Source organism: Drosophila virilis, chromosome 2 (genome assembly GCF_030788295.1).
Source record: "Drosophila virilis strain 15010-1051.87 chromosome 2, Dvir_AGI_RSII-ME, whole genome shotgun sequence".
NCBI classification, from domain to species: Eukaryota; Metazoa; Arthropoda; class Insecta; order Diptera; family Drosophilidae; genus Drosophila; species Drosophila virilis.
The window spans coordinates 1,896,329-1,915,793 of NC_091544.1; the positions used below are offsets into that span (position 1 = coordinate 1,896,329).

General features: G+C 43.9%; 3 protein-coding genes across 3 annotated transcripts; 1 reads left to right on the forward strand and 2 right to left on the reverse strand.

Moving 5' to 3' along the window:
- Positions 1-4,471: 4,471 nt before the first annotated feature.
- Osi4 (Osiris 4) lies at positions 4,472-8,681 on the forward strand. The gene is made up of 4 exons (XM_002058525.3): positions 4,472-5,162; positions 5,613-5,958; positions 6,012-6,313; positions 8,203-8,681. The coding sequence occupies exons 1-4, from the start codon at positions 4,685-4,687 to the stop codon at positions 8,274-8,276; spliced, it is 1,200 nt and encodes a 399-aa protein (XP_002058561.1). The 5' UTR covers positions 4,472-4,684; the 3' UTR covers positions 8,277-8,681.
- A 231-nt stretch (positions 8,682-8,912) lies between these two features.
- On the reverse strand, positions 8,913-10,408 carry Osi3 (Osiris 3). Its single transcript, XM_032439430.2, has 3 exons — positions 10,078-10,408; positions 9,632-9,807; positions 8,913-9,569 (listed from the first exon to the last, which is right to left on the reverse strand). The coding sequence occupies exons 1-3, from the start codon at positions 10,168-10,170 to the stop codon at positions 8,990-8,992; spliced, it is 849 nt and encodes a 282-aa protein (XP_032295321.2). The 5' UTR covers positions 10,171-10,408; the 3' UTR covers positions 8,913-8,989.
- Positions 10,409-13,473: 3,065 nt separating this feature from the next.
- Positions 13,474-17,633, reverse strand: Osi2 (DUF1676 domain-containing protein Osi2). The gene is made up of 5 exons (XM_002058527.3): positions 17,475-17,633; positions 14,722-15,092; positions 14,518-14,664; positions 14,213-14,349; positions 13,474-14,151 (listed from the first exon to the last, which is right to left on the reverse strand). The coding sequence occupies exons 2-5, from the start codon at positions 15,087-15,089 to the stop codon at positions 13,604-13,606; spliced, it is 1,200 nt and encodes a 399-aa protein (XP_002058563.2). The 5' UTR covers positions 15,090-15,092; positions 17,475-17,633; the 3' UTR covers positions 13,474-13,603.
- Positions 17,634-19,465: the final 1,832 nt, after the last annotated feature.

Genomic DNA, 19,465 nt, shown 5'->3' on the forward strand with positions numbered 1-19,465 from the left:
CGCCGCAAAGGCTGCCGCGAAACGTTTAAGCCAAAAAGTATGCAACATACTGTGATTAAACCGCATTTCGTGTGGCATAAATTTTAATTATACACAAGTATTTGACGAACGGATCACACACCCTGTGGCTGTTTGGGCTGGGCTGGCACTAACTGGAAGGTAATTGGAGTAATTGTGGTAAGTGGGATCGCAAATTGAATTTGAAGGAAAAGCACCCGACGCTGCGGCGGGTGCTAGCTGGTGAAATCTAATGAAAATGTGCGAGTATTTTTAATTAGAAAACAATTAGATTGAAATAAATTAAACGAATCGCTGGGCGCAGGCAATCGATGAGGCAGCTAACAAAAATAAACACGAAAGCGCGGCAACAACAACATGAGTATTATGCCAGCGAAATTTGTGCCGGAGAAAATAAAACTTAAACAACAATAACTATAACAACATTGCGAGGGGGACAACAACAACAACAACAACAACAACAACAACAAGAAAACAACATTAAACTACTCGCACATAACAAACGCGACTCGGGGCCGTCTGACTGCAACAATTAAAGAAAAATAAAAAGTGTTATTGCAAAAAATAAGTAAGAAACGATACACATAAGATAAACATATATATGAAATTAATTTAATTGGCACTCAAGACGAAAAGACTTGCATTTTTAGCATGACTCGGGGCCATTTACTCGGCCCGGCGGGAGACAAGACATGCAACAATATTGAAAAGCACTCGCAAAACGAGAACTTTTCTTTGTATTTTGAAGGCAAAAAAAGCGCTTTAATAATTGAAGAGCTGTTCGATTTTTTATTTGTCTCGCTTTTAGCCAAATGAATTATTCAGTTCTCACATTTCGCTAGCGATTTACTTTCGGCTCTAGCCCAAAGGGCGAGCAATTAGGGCGCTCAATCAACCAAACTTCAAAAAAAGTTACAGTTTGCAAAACAATCAAAAACAGTCTGCGACAGCAACTAAAACAAAGAAAACACGCAACAAATTTTCTAAATAATGGGCTTACGCGACTTGGCGATACCCTGTTCTGCAGTATACTCTACTTACCTGGCTGCTGACTTATATGTAAAGCACACGCAAATATCTAAAAATTTAATCAGACAGACAGGGTATACTCGACACCCTGTTTTGTTAGCTCAGTATACAGTACTTTAGCCATTAATTAAATGCAGAATTTCTTGATAAGATGTTGCCTTTATCTAGTTGCCATGTTACACACCCATCGAACAGTTGTCCATGCCGCTTTTACCCAATTTAAAGCCAAAGATTGAAACTGAAAACAAATACCAGGTACAACTTATGGCTGCTTTTGACAATTGCCGCAAGTTACGAAAAAACTTTTAGAGTAAATAAATTATTTTTCATATAAATTATGAAACACAATTTGGTTAAGTGCAATTGAAAAACTTTGACGCTATTTTACTGCAGCCCCGGGCAGAGTTATGGCCCAACTAACAGCTGCAGCAGCAGCCCCCGGGCAATACTTTGTGCTTTGCACATGTCCTTTGAATAGCTAAAAAAAAAAAATAAAAAAAAAAAACAGTATGAGGGGTCTAGTCGGGAGTGCCAGACTATGGAATGTTCAGTATCCAGACCCGCAATCGGAAATTTTCCGGCTTCCTAACGCCCAGCCGCTTCACACTATGCAAGATGCATTCTGTAATACCTTGATATTCTTCAACTTCTTTTTTTAATATATATGAAGAGCATAATCGGCCTTTAAAATGTGTCCATATACCAAAGCGCAAGACAACGTACTCAGGAATGGGTTATTTTGAATTTTTGGTGGGAATGGAAAAAGTTTTCTAAAATATGAAATATTCCTAATCTGTGTTGGTGTAACTGACTTATATTATCCTCGAGCTGTGATTAAAAATGCATGACTAAAAATCGATATTTATCGATATTATGAAAATGGGAGAATAGAGGGAAAAGGGTATTAAAATAATAAACTTGGTCTTTAAGTGAGTTAAGATGCGTATAGTGAACTATAAATATAACACCTTCTGAAGGTGTATAAAAAATACTGTTGAAAAAAATATGAAAATAAATATTGTGGTTGCGTATGGTAAAGGTGTGGCTGGTGCCCTGATTTAAGTGGATCCGGTTGTGGTATGCACCTCCAGTCAAGGATCATTAAACTTAAGAGGCGCACATGCACGTGCACACGCACACACACGCACAGCTGACATAGTGGATTGTCGCAACATGGATTGGCATCGGATTACCACTTTCTGTACAATGGCAACGCCCGCAACAGCATGCCTTGCCGCGTCACTTTCCCTACCACGGCATTGGATGACGTGCCGAGCACGGTCACGGCCAGTGGACTGAATTGGACTGAAATGGACTGAACTGGACTGTTGCCTGGACATTGTTGGGCTTTGGGGCGGCTGCTTCACTTTCTGGTTAAACGAAACCACGCCAACCGCCTCGCATTACTTGCGCTTTTGTGGCCGACTGGCATTGACCGTGAAGAGGACAATGCTGCGTAGATTTGGCATCGGGTTTCCACAGCAGACAACAGACAACAGCAAGGCTGCAACTAGGCAAGTGGCAAGTGGCGGTGGCAACCTGTCATTGGCCTGCCCGCTACGTCTGGATTATGGCTATTATGTTGCATAGATAAATCAGCCAGCAGGTGGCCAGGTGCAAAACGGTGCCACAGAACGAACGGTTGAGGTCTGATTGCCATTGCCAAAGCCTTTAAATTATAGACAACAAGCGGCAAGCGGCAATCGGCAAGCGGCAAGCGCCAAAAGCTGTGGCAATTATATCGAGCACTCGAGTTGGCCTGCGTGACTGGCAAAGTGAATTCGTTATTAGCCAAATGTAAGATGCAGCACAAGGTGCTAACGCTGCCTCAACCAGACGCTGCCCCAACCCACACTCGCCACATGTGCAACAGAATGTAACTGAGCCGCCGTTGAATGCGGTTCCAGCGGCTACTTATGAAAAACGAGAGCTAATCGCAGTTCGTTTCACTTTTCTTTTATTATTTATTATTTATTATTTATTTATATTTATCTTGGCAATTTTGTTACACTTGTTGACTGCTCCCAGCCAATTGAGGCGCCGAGGCGTGGCCGCATCTTGGCGCTGCACCACCCCACCCCACCCCAGCTGCAGCTGGCGCTGTCTTAATTGTCGGCACTGGCTTTGTTTGCTTTTACTTTTGCCTGCAAAATTGTTTTCTGCAAATTACTCGCAAATTAATGAGCAGAAAATTAACCACATTAGAGCACTGCCCGCTCCCTGGCAGGGGCAGGGCAGCAGTTATCGGCGCAGCAGGACGCCCTGCACATGTGTGCACATTTGTCGTGTTACCCGTAATTAGCGCAGCCCTTGAACCCTTGACAGTGCCAAACTCCAGCAGAGATCAAAGCGTCGCGTGCAACATGTGGCAAGAAAAGCGGCCAGCAAAACGTCGTTCTGCAACAAATGCAGCAGCTGCACAGTGGAACAAAAAAAAAAGATTACCAACATACTTTTTGTATCCTAACTTCAACCTTGACTCTTAATAATTATTTGCTTATACGCCCCGTTGTGCTTAATTAATATGATTATGTACTTTAATCAATCGCAGTTCTTGGGCTTTTCATTTATGATAATATAAAAAATATTACTGCTGAGCGTATGAGTAATAATATACTATACTTATGTATGATAATATTTTTTTACTATGTATTTAAATCAATCGAAATTCTTTAACCTTGACGGTCAAAATACCCTCATACGACCCATTGCTTTTATTAAAATTTTAATGTATATATTCTTTTTCATAATTATATATATTTTTGTTACTTATTACACATTGTTCAAATAATAATTATCATTTGGTTATGTTTTCATTACATTCAACACGCTTTAATTGGAATTTTAATATATACATATATACATATGCATATTTCTTTTATAATAATATTAATTTTCAATTCTTATTTATTATATATTATCCAAATTATTACTTTTATTTGGTTATGCATTCAGTCTCAAATGTTGCTCATACGCACCATTGCCCATATGTTCATTTTGACTAAAAAACAAATGTAGTCGTACTGTTTATAAATGTTTATTGTCTTGGAAAATAGCATACATTTGAATTACAACACAGTTGAAGTCTAATTTGTATTTTGTTTTAAACGAAATAATATCTCAAATATAATGCATACGCACTGTTGTTCAACTGTTAAGTTTTTGCTTAATGTTGATGCGTCTTTGCCACACGGTGCATGGCATGTTTGTCTGCTGCAACTGGATGCCCGCTGAGCGATGGCCGTCACTCAGTTGGTTGTCTTGAAATCAAAACTGTGGCAAAGTGGTTCACAGCATAATATGCTTAGGCGTTGCTGCGATGCCGGCGCCGCCGTCGCTGTACGGTGGATGCTGCTGCCGCTGCTGCTGCTGCTGCTGTTGCTTGGCTAAACAATAAAACTGAGCTGCATGCAATAGCAAGTAATTAGTCTTTATAGCGGCTTGTTGCAACGCGCTGCAGCAACTGCCAACTACATTGAAGAACATCCATGTGAAGGATACGCCGCGTGCTCGTGTTCGTCCTAATCCTGTGCTGTGTTGTGCTGTGTAGTGTACCGTACTGTGCTCGATAAAAAAAAAAAAAATAAAAATAAGAAGAAAAAGCAGAGGCTCTTCCTGTCAATAAATCAACGCTAAAATGTTGCAGTACATCGCTGCGAGCTGCGCGTTGCTGGCGCTTCTGTGCGCACCGCCAAACTCGGCGGCCATCCACAAACGCAGCGGCGCCAGGGCGGCCAATGCGCTGGGCACCGAAGCGGAAGCGACACCCACGCAACCGAAGTTAGTGGAGAACACAGATTTGCTGGATAAGCTGAGCTGGAAGTGCGCCAACAATGCCAGCTGCCTGCACAGCGTCGCCAATGGCATCGTGGCCTCCTATCGCCGCGGCGAGACCATAAAGCTGGGTCTGTTCGATCTGGTGAGGCTGCCGCCGCTGGACGAGGCGCACAGGCACAAGTGGGGCAGCGGCCGTGCTCTGTCCAGCTTCATGGACTTTGTCAGCGGCAATGCGATACGCGTGCCCGTCGGGCCCATGGTGTTCAGTGTGCAGCGGGCCGAGGACGACAGCGATTACATTGAAGTGGCGCTGCTGAAGAAGGCGTCGAGTGGCACAGGTAATGGCAATGGCCACGGTTGCCTGATTGATCTGTGCCTAATTGGCTGGCCGTGCGGTCACTTAATCCCAATCAGAGCCCAAACATATGCTGTCCAATTGGAGTACATTTTGAGTAGTTGTTATGCGAGCCGCATTCGGCCGCCCGTTGACCTAATGTTTGTAGCTCCGGGCCAACATATGTCGCCGGCCTAACCTTGGCAGGACCTCTGGCGCATATAAATGGCCTGAGGCAGCAGTAGGCATAGTTGGCATTATTTATATTCATTAGGTGTGACGCTCGTTGCGCAAACGATGCTGTTGAAAACATCAATCATATCACGAAGCACAAATCCAATCCAGTCCAAACTACTTTTGCCACCCGGCCCCACTCCCACTCACCACTCACACATCAAGCAATATTAAAGCCATAAAGCTTAAAACGTGTCCTGTTTCCACAAATTCACAACAGGACGCCTGCAGGGCAACGGCGGCGGTGGCGGCGGCGGACTTCTAGGAGGCGGCGGTGGACTCTTGGGTGGCGGCAACGGCGGCGGCGGCGGCCTTTTGGGTGGGGGCGGCGACGGCGGCGGCGGCGGTGGCCTGCTGGGCGGACGTCGTCGTCAGCAGCATCAGGACAAGAAACAGTTCCAAATGTACATACCCATGTATCTGGCCGCGACAACCTTTGGCTGGACCATGGTGGCCGCCAAGGCGGTGGGCCTGCTGACCCTCAAGGCGCTCATCCTTTCCAAAATAGCCTTTGTCGTGGCCGCCATTGTGCTGATCAAGAAGCTAATGGATAATGCCGGCGAAAAGTAAGTCGGACGCACGCTCAGCAACCTCCACTCCTCCCATCTCCCGTTTGCAGGATGATGTACCAGTACCCGGAGCACACGCCCTACATGATGCCCTACGGAATGGACTATCCTATGCATGCCGCCGAGCTGTCGCCAGACATGTTCCCCGGCGCACTGCATCAGCTAGCCATGGCTGGCGGCGGCCAGTTGCCGCATCCCGGCCATCCCGGACTGGAGAGCATGGCCGCCGAGAGTCATCTGCAGTCGCAGGTCTCCAGCGATGGCAGCAACAATACCAATCCGCTGGCCGCGCTCGGCGCCTACGGCGGACTGGGCCACAAGATCAAACGTGAGGACTCTTGGATAGCGAAGAGTAAGTGCATTCTGTGCGGCGCCATAAAACAGCCTTACCCTTGTTTCAGATAGCCCAATTAATGTGGCCAGTGCGCTTTGGTAGATCGCCAGCCCAACGCTGGCACAGACCTGGCCAGCTCTCTGCCCAGATGCTCGCCGTGGCCGCGGTCGTGGCCGAGGCCAGCGTTGAGGCTGACTATGAGGACGATTACTGAGTAGTGTATATACCCTAGAATTGTTTGCTTTGCACGGCCTTGGCTCTGAACAGGTGTATAAGATATTTCATTCACATATAGCTTAGCTGAGCACCGCACTCTGAACGGCAAAGGAAAAGGTGAATGAACACTTGAGAGATTCTCATAATTCCAACGCTCTTTTTTTAATACCCTGAACCAATTGCAAATGTTTACCTAAGTGTAAAGTGTACAAGGCTTACAATCAGGATCTAGTCATATCCGTATGTCTGACATCATAGACGAAAGAGAGATCTAGAGCACCGAATCGATAAAAATCGATTTCAATAAATTCTATAGTGTGGAGCTAAGAAGAGAAGCAGCTGAGTCCCGGCATAAAAAGCGTTCTTCTGCTTGTGGATAAAATACTTGCCTTTGCAAGTACTCGACGCTTGGTTGAGAGTATCTCCTATTATGAGATTATTTATCATACCTTTATAAATATATTTGTATATATTTTGCGTCAAGCTTATCATTCCATACTGATAAAATATATGCTCTTAAGGGACTGTAGATTAAGTGCCTCAGAGCTTTAGTGAAGAACGTGTAATACCTATTGCTAGAATAGACAAATGAAAGAGGCGTCTGCTTTAAGGCCTTGAGATTAGCACTGTGAGTTGACAGGACAGTTAAGCCTAAGGCTGCCAACCGGGCTTAAAACCGAACCAATTTGATCCCGAAATTTAAATATAATTTAAACAAGCACCGAACCCAAAATCAAATCTGTTACCCAGATAAATTACTAAGCCACAAGCCAACCCATCGAAAATTATTTGAATGAAATTTAACAACTTATGAGAGAGACTCAGCTTCAGAGCATAAACAACTTGTGGCTCAACTTTCAGTTGTATCCAGCCAAATGTGGTAGATGCCAAAATACAAATGAAAAATTTTTGAATAATTATAAATTATAAATTTAATTGAATACAATTTTTAAAAATTAGAGAACAATTCTTGTACCAAATCTGGGGCTTGAAGCGAAAGCTTTTGACTGAAACGTTTCTACTTTTGGTGTAGCTAGGGACCATGGCACGCTGTGTTGTCCCACTTGTAATGCAATTTCAAATTGCAACCAGATTTAAGCAGATTTTGTCTAACAAGCAGCACACTAATTTTTCAAACATTTAATTACTTTTAACTAACTGGGAGCTGCACATTTCAAACTTTTTCATTGTCAACCCTGCCCTTTGGCCGTGTGTGCTTCCCCCCTCAACAAACTTGCAGTTTTGTGGCATGCCACAAAATTGAAATGTGCACCAACTGATGTTTTTTAAATCTACCCATAAATGGTAAGCGGACAGGCTGGCTGGCACAGCACGTTCCACAAAGTTTTCTAAGCAGCTATTGCTGTGTGGTGCAAAAAGTTGGAGTTCTGCCTGAACTGTATATGGGCTTAAAGTCTATGCTGTTGCGACTTTACTACCACTTATTTCTACAACAAAGCCGCAATTAAAAAGTGCACACACACACACACACTCAACCACTTTCTCTGCAAATCGCTGCATACTTTGCGGCTGCACGTAAAGCAAGCGCACAAGCGGGCTATCAAAAGGCAAGGCGAAAAGTTATTTCTCTGATTGCAAACTTATTGCGTACTCTTGATGAACTATTATAAAAAGAGGAGGAGAGGCGAAAAGAGCGTGGGCGTGGTTATTGATAAGTGAATTTGTTGCAGCCACGCCGGCAAGACGACCGCTTATCTACAACTATGTGCAACCGCAGATGCAGCTGCCCTTTTACCGCTCCTAGAGTGGGCAAGGGATTTTCGGAGTCCAATAGCTAATTCGTGCAGCTTTGCAGTCCCTGCCGCTACCAAAGACCGTTCCAGTGCGAAGAAGGAGGAGGCGAGAAGCTGGAGGAGAGAAGGAGAAGGGAGGGAGAGGTACTGCTGCCATATGAACATCTGATGGGAGGAGGAACGAGGCGTGCTCTAAGCTGCTTATTAACATAATTAACTTATTTATTTATTGCTATTTATGTTTATTTATTGAATTGAATTGTTCTTAGTTTAGAGAGACCTAACGCACACATTTAGCCTAGTGAAATATGCCTGAAATTAGCAAGAGAAAATGCTACAAAAACTGGACAAAAAAATAAATAAAATAAAATAATAAAGTGGAGCACAAGTTGGCTCAAACGTTGTAATTGTGTGTATTTAACGTATTTTATTTAGTGTGGAATACATAATTAACGTATATAAATAAGCAATAAATATAAATATAAATATAAATAAATAAAGTACATCAAACAGTTTGTAGTTTAAGCAAAGGAAAAGCAATTAAAAAGAAAATACAAAGACTAAAAGTGAGAGCTAGAAAGAAAAGAAAACATAACTAAACGGAGGAAGGCGTGGGTTCCCCCCTCTACGGAGGGGATTGTAAATGCAACATTCGTGAAGAGTTAATAAAAAGCTTCGCATTTTTTTGGTAGTGCAATTGATTTTCTTTTTTTGCCCATTCGTCTTATTGCGCCACCTTGCTTGGCTGCTGCGCACTGTAGGCCATGTCCTGTGCCTCCTGTGCCATTATGTGTGCCGGCACCTGGGCCAGGCCCTCCACAAAGCCGTCAAGGGCACGCGACCAGCCGGAGCTGTAGCTGTCATGATGTGACGGCACCTCCACAATGGTCTTCTTCTGCGAGAGCAGCTTCTTCAGTGATATGATGACCGCCAGCAGCAGCGCAATTTTGGAGACAATCAGCGCCTTGCCTGCGAGCAGGAAGAGACCCTTCAACATGATGGCGCCCACCATGCCCGTCTTGGCGGCCATCATCATTAGAATGGGGCCCATGTTCTTCATTTTGCCGCGACCCTCCTCCAGCGCCTCGATAGGCCGCACCGAGACGCCAATGTTGAGGCTGCCCTGCGGCTCACTGTGCACCACAAAGTCCGCGTTGTCCGAGAACTTGTAGCGCAGTGTACGCGAGCGCACGAATCGCCACAGCTTGTTGGCAATCAGCAGGCCGTACGACTCCTCATCCGAGTCCATGGCGCGAGCCAGCAGCAGTTCATCCTCGGCATCATCGGCTACGTCCGGCATATCCCTAGCCAGGCCACATACATAAGTGATACAGGTGGCTAAGAGCTCGCTGATATGGTCACTCACCTGTTGCGCGACACGCGGAAATTTTCGCTCAAATCGAAATTGGACTTCTTGAACAGACGATCCAAAAAGACAATCGTCTTGAGCATGCTGCACGAATGATTGTCATTCTGTATGCACTTCTCGTTTAGCTTGATCATAATCTGCTCCTCGTTCCGGTTACCATAATCCCCGTTTATCTGCGAATGGGTTCCAAGGCGATTAGCTAAAGGCTACAGCTTGGCAGCAGCTGCTGCTGCCTGATAACAAATAAGTAAATACAATTATTTTAAATCATTTTTTTAACGTAGGTTGACATTTGGATGCAGCCCCTGGGCTGTGCCTGGAATGTGATAAGAGCTGGCAAGGATATCCGCTCGAGTTGGTGTGTAATTTTTCACTCTTATCGTTGACTTGTTTTTCCTTACTTTGCTTTGCTATTTGGGTTAAACTTTTTTGCTTGACCTTACCGAGTTGTCACTTCCGCTTAGGGTGGGCGTGGCGCGTGCCGTGGCCAGAACGAGGGCCATACCCAGCAGCGTATAGAAAGTGAATGTTTGCATCTTGTTTTTTTATTGTTGCTTCAGTTGTTGTCTTATTTTTGTTATCACTATAGAGTCTGTTAGATTGTGCGATTCATAAATGTCCTGGCACACACATATACACACTGACACACACACACACACAGAAACAGAAACAGAAACAGAAACAACCCGGCAGCGTGTTGGCTTTTCCGTCTACGCTCTGCTCGACTGTGAACTCGACTGTTCGGCGGCTGCTGTTGACATCGTCGTCTTATAAGAAAACCTAATGCGAATTTTCCGCCAGCGATTTCGATTTTATATGAAAAGCGGCCAAACACAATGCAGGCCGCAGTCGCAGTCGACGTCGGCGTCGGCGTCGATGTTTGTTTTTGCGGCGTCGACGTTTAATCAAACAAGTCCCAGGCCTTGTGTGTGTCTATGTGTCTCTGTGTGTGTGTCCAAAAGCTGAAAAATGGCACTCAGACTTGTTCAGCCAGTTTAAGGAAATTCTGAGAAAAGCTGCGCTGCTGGCCTTGTCTTTGGCCAATTGACTTTGTTTACGTTCTGCTCGCTTTTTGGGTTTTTGTTTTTGTTTTCTTTGCCTGCCTTTGCCACAACAAAGTGACTGAAAGTAAACAACAGACCCAATTCCCAACAACAAACACAAAAATCTTCCCACAGACGCATCAACGATGTGCTATCGCATTTTTTAGTAGGCAGCTTCTTGTTGCATGGTGGCATGTCAAAAGCGCGTCGCATGCAAACGTGAAAACTCTTTTCAGTTGCTGCAATTAAGCGCAGGCACTTTAACAGACATGTGATCGAGACTTTTGTCATGGATATTTGCTCATAGCTCAAAGGGGAAAGTGGAGCTGCGGCCAAAGCTCAGCTTGGATTACAAATCCAGCCTGGCTCAGAGAACCTAAAATCAATGCCTTCCTTACATCTATATCACGTATGTAATCCCAAAAAGAAAAGTCAAGGTTTTTATAATTATAATAATAATAATAATAATAATAATAATAATATAATTACATTTTATACTAATTTAATACATAATTTTTTGGGGCTCAAGCTCAGAAAGTTTCTCTCCGAAATGATTTTGCTTTGAAACAATCCATTTTTTAAAGTAAAGTTCCTTATGGTTTCGCATCAGTTGTTTATTGAGCAATTGTTTTGGTTTGGGGTACACTTCATATTGAAAGTCCTGTTTCAAATCGGTTTGTATATCATTTGCTTATCAGAACCTGCCCCACCAGGTGTGGCACTGACAGCAGCTGTTGCCTGTCATTTGCAACGCATTTGTGCCCTATTTCAGGGCCAGATTTTCACTCGCATTGGCATTTTCAATTTCACATTACCTGGAAACACGCGACGCTTGCCTTGTTGCACATCAAAGTGGGGCATAATTTATTGGAGTTGTGTTTGCCCAGAACTGGGGCCTGCACTGGGGCTAGGGTTCGGTAATGATTCGTTTGACCGTGCACCCAGCAAATTGAATCAATTTGACTGTCATGCACGGGCAGAGTTATTGCACACGCTGCAACCAACGAACAACAGCAACAGCAACAGCAACGAGAAGAGGAACAACAAGAAGGCGAGTAAAGTAGGCTAACATGAGCCACAAAATGTGGCACGCCACGAAAGTGGCTGGCGCAGAAACCGCTACACGATCTGACCATAAACCGTTGCCTGTGCGTGGTCCCAAATCAAACCGCACCAAAATCAAAATACATTGCGTCCGCCCGAGCCAGTTAGCCGCCCCCTCCAGCCGCCTCCCTCTGACTGTCTGCCCCTGGCCATGGCCAAAGTCATAACAATTTCTCAAGTGCTGCCGCTGCCGCTTTCTTTCGGAAAATGTGGTCCAGTCGCCTGGTCCGATGCTGTCGTCGCCGTCGCCGTCGCCTTGCCGGTGTTGTCACCCAGCCAGGCCAGGACGGACGGCGCTGCGGTTTTTGGAATTGACTTTAAGCTGCCAACACCATGTCCCCGGCCACGCCATACGAGGTTCCATTCAGAAATACGTGGACAGCAGATAATTAAAAATAATTGGCTGAAGCGCCCAACTGATGAGTAAGCCAGAACTCACTTGATGATAAGCAGACAGCGTAAATAATGCTGATTCTTGTGTGTTTCATCAAAAGAAAAGAGAAAGCAAAAGCTCAATACAGCCCTCGACTACAGCTTCTCGACAAATTTACTCGCATTCGCAATGTTGCAGAACAAATATTTGAATAACATTCAATTATTTCTCTCAATATCGATTTTTCCTAATTACTTTAAGTTTGCGAGTCTTTCAAAAATCGATTTTAATATTAATCTAAAATGCAAGAATCAATTTCTCTTGATAAATTTGTTGCAATATTTAAACTTTTTAGTTAAAGAGAAATACTTTATTTGCATTAGTTTTGCAGAACTTAATAAATTTTTTTTTTTTAATGTTTTCTTTTAATTGAACTAACATAAGGGCCCATGTAGGGTCCGAAACGAGTCCTGTTTCTATTAAAATATTAAATTTACTGAAAAAAAAACTGTTCGTGATATTGGTAAACTTCCGTTCCAAAAATCAAAAATAATTTCTGAAGCCAACAAAAATCCTGTGCACTCAATAATGTGATTTTAAAATTGTTGAAGTTAAAGTGCATTCATATTGGGAATTTCCATACCTCATATACTAGCTGACCTGACGCCACTTCTAAATAAAAATGTCTTTTCCTTAAAATTAACAAAACAAACACTAAATTGTTGTTTTCTAAAAAAAAAACCTAATAAATTAAAATTCAAAACTCATTTAAAACGTGACAAGGCCCTCAACCCAATTCGGAAGCCCAGATGGACATTAGTTCAAACATATATTTAATTTTTTTTTTGTATACTTTTTGTATGCATTTGAAAACCTAAGCACACATTATTTCAGAGGAGCTCACTCTCAAAATGTAGGCCAACTCATAATTTCAGTGGGACTCTAAGATTCCTGTTTTCAACTCACTGTTTGTTCTTTAAAAGACCTTGATTAAAGGAAAGGTCGACCCACCCCTTATTCTCTTTTTTTATTATTGCCAATTGGAAAATATTTGTAACGGCCCTCGTTAAAGAAAAGCAAGATTAAACATGCCAGGCCACTTTTCCTTTGCGCTGGCCGTCAATTTCTCGCCTCGGCGTTTCATTGCCTTAATTAAAAGCTGCATTTTATTTGTAGCAGCTTCAAAGGCAGCCACAGCGAGGCGAAACACATTTGGAGAAACATTCAATAGTGAAATTTTCTACCGTTAATTAGCACACCCCTTCGATTAAAGAGCTGCCCCGCCCCTTCCTAGCACCATCGGGTTGTTAAAGGCATTTGCTTTGAACTTAATATTGGACTTTTATTTACAGTGTAGCGTAATAAATATGCTTATAGGAATGCAATATGGCCAGGGCGCAAAATAAATAACAATGACCTAACCTGACCTCGTCTCGACCGGAACCTGATCTAACTCTTCTGCTGCTGCACCTGCGGCTCGGCAGCAATGTCCTTGCCGGTGTTGCGTCCATAATATCCATTGTATGCGCCCTCCTGGGCATCGCCGAAGCTGATGGAGTTGCCGCCCACCTGCTGAGCCTGGACCTGGCCGTCGGCCTGGTGGTAGCTCTTGCTGTAGTAGTCGCTGTAGGGCTTGGCAAACGATGGCTCCGGCCGATAGTAGGGACCGGGTGCACCGCCGCCATGGCCGCCTTCGAAGTGGTCATGATGATGGTAGTAGGTGGCAGCGCCCACGCCCTGGGGCGTGTACTCGGGGAAGGTGTTCTTGCTGCCAAAGAGGCCGGAGAGGCCGCCGCCGAAGGCGCCACCGACACCACCGGGCGGGCGGCAGAGCTTGAAGTAAGCGAACAGACCGGGCAGAATGATGGCAGCCAAGCCGAGAATCTTCTTCAGGCCCGCAATACCCAGTATGAAGGGCAGGAAGAGCAGCAGCTTCAGTTTGAAGATCTTCAGCACCAGCAACAGGGGAATTATCATCTTCTTTAGCTTCTTGCGTGCTGTGCGAAAGGAAAGAGATTATTCTCTGCCAAACAGAGCTGAGCAACGCGGTGCACTTACAGAAGTGGCCGGCACGTTTGTTTTCAACGACATCCAGCTCGTCGTCAATGTCATTGCCAATGAAGCGCGCCTCGTAGCGGCCCGCCTCGGTCAGCTCCTCGGGCCACTCCAACTCCAGCGCGGTGGACTTGATGAAGCTGTGCCAAGTAAAGGGTAGGGCATTAAAAAAGTTGTCAAATAAAGGCGGAAGCATAAATATTATGCACAGGCTTGTGAAACTCGTGGCGACCCACATTAATTCAGCTGAGCCACGCGCCGGAAGACTTGAATACATTTGACTAATTGCCAGGCCATTAGAAACTTACCGTTCGGCGCGACGCAGTGCATATTTCACCAGCAGATTCCAGTCATCGTCCTCGGAGCGCGGTTCCTCGGAGTACTCGAAGGGCTCCTGCAGCAGCGACCTCTGCTGGGTCTCCGGCAGGCGCACCACGCGCGCAAAGTCCGACAGGCTGTGGAGGAAAGTCGGTTGAATTTCGGCATAGGAGAAATTAAGCTAGAGTACCTACCGATACTGATCCTTGTAGAAGATCTCATCGAACGTGTTCAGCGCCTGCGTCTTGAAGCACTCGGACAGATCGCCGCCCAGGCAGTTGCTATTGGTGCGCGCCAAATAGGGATCATTGTCATTGCCCAAGCCGAAGATGCTCAGCAGTGAGGAGCGACCCTGTTCCTCGCCGGGCTGAGCTGGCTGCGGCTGCTGTGACTGCTGCTGGAACTGTAGCGTCTGCTGCGGCTGCAGCTGTGGCTGCGGGGCGTATATCTGCTGTATGTTGTTGGACGACTGCTGGTCGGGCAGACGCAGTCCATCGCCGGCGACGAGGCCGATGCCGCAGCAGGAAACGATGGTCAGTAAGGCGAGCGCGTTCATTGTCATTGGCTGCAAGACAAGACAACAGTTTGAGGCACGCTCAATAAAAAGCTCAAGCAACATAAAAAATAAAGATTTTCGAATTTTGGGCAATTGTGGCTCAAACCGGTAAAACGGCAACAATCGTTGTTTTCTCTGCGATTGTTTTGTCGACTCTGAGGCGCGACTCTCAACAGCACAACGTGGGACTTGTCTTATATGTGTAGGTGTGTGTGGGTGTGCGTGTATGTGTATGTGTATGTGTGTGTACTCTGCTTTTTGGCAATTTTTATGCGCCGCTCATCGTTTGCTTATTGACCAAGCTGATTGGCTTTTAACAGTTGCGGGCTCTGCTCACAACTGACACACTTTGCAGCTGCTGCTGGGGAATCGCGTTTGTCATGGCCATTGCCGAAGCTTTCGGCCGCTTCTGCAATTATTTGCGCACACGTAATAACTCTCACTTTCCAGCCAGCAGCGAGCGTTTACTGCCCGCAGTTGGCTCAACAAACCGATAGGCGAGCTTTCTGTGGCTTTGGCGCCGAATTTTACCTCCGATTGCCCCTCCACAAAGTGAAATGCAATCAAACTGGTTTTTTTTTTTCGTTATTTGGCTTGGGGGTTTTCTATTCTTCACTGTGTGTTCACTTAACCCTTTGGACGCAATGAGGCGGCAAAAGCAACTGCACGTAATTGAAATTGTGTTAAATGCAAGGCTAATCTACTGTATAAGCAAAAAGAGCAGATGCGAAGCAACGAAGATTAAATGCACTCTATAAATTTAACACATTTTATGTAACATATTGCAGTATCTGCAAATTTCCCTTCATTGACTTCGCGAACAAGGCAAAATATTTATGAAATTTATTTAATCCGGAGCATAAATGAAACGCGTAAATATAAATTAATCAACACCAATAGCTTGACGCTTAGCCTAGCTTGCAACAATATTATTAATACTGTTATTTATTTATATACTACATATATAATCTAATAAAAATAAGTTATATGCATGTATATATATTAATGCATCAGACTATCGCATAAGTTTAAGCTGGTAAGCTCATAGTTACCAATTAAAATTTTTACTACATACTTTTGTGCTGGCTAGTAACACAGTTTCGCAAAAATCTCTATCTGAATTCAAACATATTTTTTGCTCAACGAGTCATCAGACACTTGAATTATTAAAGGCCAACTAAATTCGAAGTCCTGATCAATCAGCAGTAAACTATGGTGTCAGAAAACACCAATACATCTCCAAGAAACTCTCGAAAAGCGTATAAAGAAAAGGTCAAACCTTGTTCACGGTTATTGCCCCGAGGCCATATGAAAACAGTCTGTCCAAAACGTAATTGGTCGTAGCTAATTCGATCGAAAACCCCAAAATTGTATGGGGGTGTAAATAATACTACGCCTTGCTCAAGCTGCTACAAAAATTCCACGTAAACATATAATTTGCTCATATAGTTTAGAGGAAATTATACTATTTGGTGAACGCATCGATATTCTGGTGAACGAAAATAATGGAAAATTGTGCTGCATTTATGAGCTTTACGTCCCCTCCAGCGCCAGCCAGCAGCTCTTTTGCTTGTCGAGCGCTCGGCAGCAGGTCGATTGATTTTCTATTAGTGTGTGTACGGGGGGAGGGGAAACGGCTTCGAGCTACCTTTTGATGGCCCCCAAAATTTGCAGTTTAATCAATGCAGCAGAGCACAAAGAACGCGATTGCATTGAATTTTGTTGATGGTAGCGCTCGGAAGCGCCGCAGGCTATGCAATGCTCGGCGCATTATGGCAAGGGGAAATGTTTATGGCAGAATAAATGCGGGCGCACAGAAGTAAGCAGCGCACTGTAAACTCTTAACGAAACTTTAAATATTCTGAAGCAGCCGGAAAGCATGCTACATGAATCTAACAACGGCCCTTATTGGGGTAGGGCTGTAAATTTGCATTTAATTTTAAGTGTAATTTATGTATATGGCTAAATGTTGCTTTTAAATTAAAATTAATTGTTTTCTGCCGAAAATTGTTGCTCAAGATGTGTAAACTATTGTCTATAAATCATTGCAAAATTGAAGCCAAACATTGTGTGCCTCGATTTGTTTGGCTTTCAAATTAACATTAAGCATTGAAGGTCAATGAAATGCTCGATGCGCCATCTGTGTTGCCAAAGATATGCAAATGAGTGCGATTGCCCAATTAATTTATAATCAAGCGTTCACATTATAAAACACAACAGATGTATATATGTACCGACCGATATAAACATGTCTATACACACTCTCAATATTGCATGGCTTTTTCTTTTCCCGTGTCACTTTTCTTTCTCTTGGCTTGGCTTTTTGCGCATATTGCATAACGCGTCGCACTTCATTTCACTTCACTTTTTTTTCTGTGTTGACTTATTTACCTTTTGATGCTTCCTATAGACACTTGAGTTTGTTGAGCTTAATCCTTAACGGCTCACTTAAGACTTCAGACCAGGCCTTTCAGCTGGCTTCCAAGCGACTGTGCTGCTGTCGTTGGCCGGCAAAGTTTTTATATGAAATGCGAGAAGTGCCGAGAAAGAGGTGCCAGCAAAAACGTTGTTTTTGTGCCGCAAGCCGACGCACAAAAAAAATCAAAACAAAACAACATCCATAAACAATGGGCCAGAGCAGAGCAAGAGCCCAGACGGCAGCTCCAACCTACAATGCTGATGATGGCTGAGAGACACTCGCCCGATCGTACGGCTCCAACTGGCCATTCGAGATGTTATTAGAGAGACGTCAACACGCTCGCACTTGCGGTAGGTCTGGGGTCTGGCCATTGGCTATGTAGGTCTGTGGGCTGCGGCGTCAACGACTTTGCGTCCGGGCTGACGGCGCGTTGCGAGCGCCTTGAGAAAATCCCAAAATTATTGTGGCGCACGTCGAGGCCTTGGTATAAATTCGAGTTTAATTTCAAGAGGCCGATGACTCAGCCTGCGGATCAGCGGGAAAACGTACGTCACAGTCCAACAGATTATGTAACTCTGAGCACAGGTAATAATCACTTTTACTGTTTAAACTCAACTGGTTTCGACTCGTCCCCGCCCACGAACAGGGGCTCTGTTTACAGTCATGGCAAAATGTGAACAAACTGTTTGCAGCCACACACACACATGCAGAAGGTTAAAAACTGCATTGCCCCATTTTTTTTTTTTTTGGCTGCTGCGCCTCTTAGTGTAGCATTTTTATTGGGCAAACCCCCGAGAAGTCAAAGCTATCAAAGCGGCTGAGATTTAATTGGGAAATACCCAGTTCGGTTACCATTTCCATGTGCTTTCCTATTGCTGGGGCAATTGGGAGCTGAGAAAATTGCACTCACTCTCAGCCGGAGGTGTAATTACCATTTGGGCCAACACAGAGGCAACTCGAGCAGTCCACAACTTTAATCCTAAAATGCGGGCCTGTGACAATGTTGATGTGGGTTGGACATTTGTGGCAGCTGCCATGTTGCTCAGCTCCAATTGCAATCCAATTAGCTGATTCTCTAGCAAATTATACTTGCAACAAAAGAAATAAATTGCCGAATGCCAAAAGTACTCAACAGTCAGATGCTCGCCAAAGTTAAATTTCTTCAGCTGTTGACCTTATTTCTTGTCCATATTCATATCTGATGAGATGTAGGATCAAGTCTCTATTAAATAGCTTGTTAGTTTCAAAGTTAAACGAATATATCTGGCTGGACTCAGCTGTTGATGCTTTTAAAGGAAAGTAGGTATATACTGTCACTTATGTGAGTACAGGGTATAATTATATGTGTGGAACTATATTCACATAGCGTGCGAGCTCAACCTTTCAACTCGATGATGGGGTCGCCAAAACTTTTGAGGCGGAAATGGTTTGTCAACCACACATATATATATATTGTACATGCATATATATAAGAGGGACGCACGAAACTGTGAACGAGGGGGCAAAAACTAAATTGCAAATTAAAAGCGCAAAAGTATGTTGTGAATGTTGTGGTCCATGATTGTTGATGCTGTCTGAGAACAAAATATGTCCACAGAAAATATTTGAATGCTGCAGAAACTAGAAATTTTGTGAAACTAACATTATTATAAATTAAATATGCTGCTGTAGAATTTGGGTTTAAAATGTATTCAATTAAAATATTCAATCAACAACTTAACTAAGCGCTGTCTCTCATAAAAAGTTTTAAAAATGTAAATAATCAATAAATTTAGCAAATAAGTTTTCTAAATTCATGTCCTTCTTATTTATACCCTGAACCCATTAAAAATGGGTATAAGGGTATATTGTATTTGTGCAAAATCCAAATGTATGTAGAAGGAAGCATCTCCGACCCCATAAAGTATATATATTATTGATTAGCACCAATAGCCGAATCGATCTAGCCATATCCGTCTGTCTG

What these genes read in the sequence shown, in the direction of transcription:
- Osi4 (XM_002058525.3), top strand. Translation starts at nt 4,685, where the DNA reads ATGTTGCAGTACATCGCTGCGAGCTGCGCGTTGCTGGCGCTTCTGTGC. An exon ending in GAAGGCGTCGAGTGGCACAG is followed by an intron (nt 5,163 to 5,612) that starts GTAATGGCAATG and finishes AATTCACAACAG; the next exon opens with GACGCCTGCAGGGCAACGGC. An exon ending in ATGGATAATGCCGGCGAAAA is followed by an intron (nt 5,959 to 6,011) that starts GTAAGTCGGACG and finishes TCCCGTTTGCAG; the next exon opens with GATGATGTACCAGTACCCGG.
- Osi3 (XM_032439430.2), bottom strand. Translation starts at nt 10,170, where the DNA reads ATGCAAACATTCACTTTCTATACGCTGCTGGGTATGGCCCTCGTTCTG. An exon ending in TAAGCGGAAGTGACAACTCG is followed by an intron (nt 9,808 to 10,077) that starts GTAAGGTCAAGC and finishes ACCCATTCGCAG; the next exon opens with ATAAACGGGGATTATGGTAA. An exon ending in TTCCGCGTGTCGCGCAACAG is followed by an intron (nt 9,570 to 9,631) that starts GTGAGTGACCAT and finishes TGGCCTGGCTAG; the next exon opens with GGATATGCCGGACGTAGCCG.
- Osi2 (XM_002058527.3), bottom strand. Translation starts at nt 15,089, where the DNA reads ATGACAATGAACGCGCTCGCCTTACTGACCATCGTTTCCTGCTGCGGC. An exon ending in GCACTGCGTCGCGCCGAACG is followed by an intron (nt 14,350 to 14,517) that starts GTAAGTTTCTAA and finishes TACTTGGCACAG; the next exon opens with CTTCATCAAGTCCACCGCGC. An exon ending in CAAACGTGCCGGCCACTTCT is followed by an intron (nt 14,152 to 14,212) that starts GTAAGTGCACCG and finishes CCTTTCGCACAG; the next exon opens with CACGCAAGAAGCTAAAGAAG.